Raw genomic sequence first — 4,036 nt, 5'->3', positions numbered from 1 at the left:
TAAATCCATTTCGGTTCGAATAAAGAATCTAAGCTGAGTTTTAAATTTCAATTTAATTTTGATTAATTTTTCAGATTTAAAATATTTTACTTACCCGGCCGTATTGAAAACATATTGAAACTGGTCATGAATAATTGGATATCCTCTCCCCTATAATAATTGAAACAAGATCTTGCCAAGCTCCACCCCTAAACACAAATCTCCACATTTGATCCCAAAACATTTGAATAAAATAAAATAAAATAAAATAAAAATATTTCCATACAACCACCTAATTAAATAAATTTATTACAGCAAGATTCCAGTTAGCAATTCATCTCCCTGACATTATATATACCTCCAAAACTGCACTCTCACTTTCTCTCTGTCTCTCTCAACCAATGGCTCTCAAGCTCAACACAGTAGAGAGATAAAAACCTCCATAACCAACCATAGCAGAGCAGAGAAGAGCTCACCACTCTCCTCTTCTTCAAACCCCACCTCTCAAAATCAAATCTTTTCAACAATGGCGGAAACCAAGAAATACATCAGCGCCGAGGAGCTCGCCACCCACAACAAGCCCGGCGACCTCTGGATCTCCATCCAGGGCAAAATCTACGACGTCTCCGATTGGATCAAATCCCACCCCGGCGGCGACCTCCCCCTCCTCAACCTCGCCGGCCGCGACGCCACCGACGCATTCGTCGCCTACCACCCCGGCCACGCCTGGTCCCACCTCGCCCCCTTCCACAACCACATCCACCTCCAAAACTACGTCGTTTCCGAAGTCTCCAAAGACTACCGCAAACTCGTCCACGAATTCACCAAATTAGGGCTCTTCGACAAGAAAGGCCACAACGTGCTAGTCTCCCTCACCGCCATCGCAATGCTCTTCTCCCTCTGCCTCTACGGCGTCGTTTTCTGCCGCGGCGCATTCCTCCACGCCCTCTGCGGCGGCGCCATGGGGTTTCTGTGGATCCAGAGCGGCTGGCTCGGCCACGACTCCGGCCATTATCAAATCATGCTTACAAGGAACTCCAATCGATTTATCCAAGTCCTCTCCGGTAACTGCCTCGCCGGAATCAGCATCGCGTGGTGGAAGCGCAACCACAACGCGCACCACATTGCCTGCAACAGCCTCGACCACGATCCGGATCTTCAACACATGCCCTTCTTCGCCGTTTCCCCCAAATTCTTCAATTCAATTACGTCACTATACTACAATCGGAAACTCGAATTCGACAAATTCGCGAGATTCTTAATCAGTAAGCAGCATTTCACCTATTATCCGGTGATGAGCTTAGCTCGATTGAATCTCTTCGCTCAATCCTTCTTCTTACTCTCATCCAACAAGGATGTCCCAAATCGGGTGCAGGAAATTCTAGGGTTACTAACATTCTGGATTTGGTACCCTTTACTAGTCTCATTTCTCCCCAATTGGAAGGAGAAATTGATGTTTGTTGCTTGCAGTTTTATAGTTACAAGCATTCAACATGTTCAATTCACATTGAATCATTTCTCTGCAAATGTGTATGTTGGATTGCCGAATGGGAATGATTGGTTCGAGAAGCAGACCTACGGCACGCTGAACATCAGCTGCCCGCCGTGGATGGATTGGTTCCACGGCGGCCTGCAGTTCCAAATCGAGCACCACTTGTTCCCGCGCCTGCCACGGACCCAGCTCCGTGGGGTGGCGCCCTTCGTGAAGGAGCTGTGCAAGAAGCACGGCTTGCCCTACAACTGCACGACGTTCTGGGGCGCGAATGTGATGACGCTGAGGACGCTCAGGGCGGCCGCGATGCAGGCTCGGGACTATAGCAAGCCCGCGCCGAGGAATTTGGTGTGGGAGGCTGTGAACTCTATTGGTTAGGGTTAGGTTTTTTTATTGCTTTGCTTGTGTTTTGAAGTATTCATCTTGTTGAGAGGCTAAATGCATCATTTGTGTTTGTTGTCTCTTTGGATGTTAGGAGAAATCATATCTTTGTTTTTTGTTTTTGCTTTAACATGTTTTGGTTATCAACTAAATCTTGTTCTTGGTGATGGTTGTGGTTGTGATGGATTCCTTTAAACCTTTTGCTACTTGTGTTGTGTTGATCAACTAGCATAATATCATAAAAATGAACACATTTTTGGATCATTTTGAAATTGCGACTCCAATCATGGGCATACTGAAATGACAAATCGAGACTCGACTCTAATCGCGGACGAAAGGAGTATGATTTTTGGATATTTTGAAATAACTATGAAGTGATTTTAAGTTGTCCACTAGAGTAGTAAATTGATACTCCTACAACATTTTATACACTTGAAAAGAGGTACTATCAAAAAACTCACACACTAGATTACAAGAAAACAGAGCATCATGAGTTGGTACAAAGAAATGGGAATCTGTCGTCTCATACAGCCTGTCCTGTCCCTCTTCCCATCATTCAACCACGCTCATCTTGTGTGCTAACAAAACTTAACCCAAAAAAAATCATCAAATTTAGCCAAAAAATTATTTCATACTAGTTCTGATGCAATATCTTATGTACTTAATTAATTAATATTACTACCAACTTTGATCAAGACGTCAAATGAATTCAATTTGAAAGAATCGGAATTTCATTATAATTTTGGTAGGTTAATTATATAGAATTTCCATTGACAAAGTATCAGTATTACTCCACTTACATTTGGAAAAAAAATAATGTCATTTAAATTATACTCCACTTATAAGGCATTTTTGAGTGCGAATAGATACATGAAATTACTCACATTAATCAATTGTAAAGAAAAATCTTATACTACATGATATCTTTGTATATTGATCATTATTGTTACATTTTGTGAGAAATTCTACGAAATTCGAATCAGAATAAAATTTATCATTATTAATGATCGCAAATTCAGTACAGAATTTATGTCCAAGAAAATGAAAGCCTATAAAAATAATTATGGTATGAAATTGTTGTACTAGACGACCAACTATACATTAAACACATTAATGGGCTAACATTAGGCCCAAATATTGTGGCCCAATCACTACTAATAAATGGTTTACAAAATTGGAACCCAAATTTATATGCCATTTGGGGTCATATTAGAAATGTTTAATAACACAGGGGCTTTTCTGCAAAGATCTTGAGAAATGAAGAATATCCCTATCGATTTTTTCTTTATGCTCCCGAGACAAAACTTATATGATAGCTAATTAGCTATCAATCATTCAACTTATCAACATATTGAAAAATATTTTGACCATCAACATCTTCACATAGAGGTAGACTGATAGGATGTGAGATCCTATCGTTGATGGAGAGTGACGGAAAAGAGATCGCAGCCCTAGTTGGAGTGCTAGGGTTTGTAGAGAATTATGGTTGAGACAATAAGGTAAAATTTTATTACTTATTTCTCAAGACTCGATCTATGGGAATTCTATAATTTATAGAATTCCCCCTGCTTGATTCGGACTTACGATTCGGGAAAGAATCAAGAAGAAAACCCGAAAAGATTGACTCTATCTAGCTAAACAAATACAACGGTAATTGGGGAAAACAAATATTCTTCGAGCAAAAATAAAGCCACTAATCTAGGAGACTATTTTGGAACAAAATCCTTGTACTTGCTGGGCCGCTGCACATTGCGTTTGGGTCGCGCCTTCGTTGGCTGGGCTGGCTTCTTTCGGTCCTTGGGTTTGTTGTTGGGCTGCTCGACCTGCTCCGTGCTAGCTGTTGGTACATCGTCTATCCCATGTTCCTCTTCATGCTCGAGCGTCAGGCGTGTTTCTTCACTTGGCGTTGGGTTCCTATCAACTCCCCCATCGACGAAGGCCACCTTGTCCACAAGGTGAAGATCTGGGAAGTGTTTCTTTAGCATGGCAGTGGACTCCCAAGAGGGATGTGCACCCCCGTCCGAAGCCCATCCCACTGACCACTGCTCCTGCGGGACGCCGTCGACCAGCACCGTGCGTGATGCCGTGGCTGTAATCGGGTAGTCGTAGGGATCGTTGCGGCGGAAAGAGGTCGGGAGATCCTTCATCGCCGAAATAAACGGCACGAACTTCTTCAACAACGAA

General features: G+C 42.4%; 1 protein-coding gene across 1 annotated transcript; it reads left to right on the top strand.

Moving 5' to 3' along the window:
• The first annotated feature begins 335 nt into the window (after positions 1–335).
• LOC121780413 (delta(8)-fatty-acid desaturase 2-like) lies at positions 336–2,058 on the top strand. The gene has a single exon (XM_042178042.1). It carries the CDS (start codon positions 506–508, stop codon positions 1,847–1,849), a length of 1,344 nt encoding a protein of 447 aa, XP_042033976.1. The 5' UTR covers positions 336–505; the 3' UTR covers positions 1,850–2,058.
• The last annotated feature ends 1,978 nt before the right edge of the window (positions 2,059–4,036 follow it).

This window comes from Salvia splendens, chromosome 19, assembly GCF_004379255.2.
Source record: "Salvia splendens isolate huo1 chromosome 19, SspV2, whole genome shotgun sequence".
NCBI lineage: Eukaryota > Viridiplantae > Streptophyta > Magnoliopsida > Lamiales > Lamiaceae > Salvia > Salvia splendens.
The sequence above is the reverse complement of the archived record's forward strand: the minus strand, read 5'-3'. Positions and strand labels throughout refer to the sequence as shown.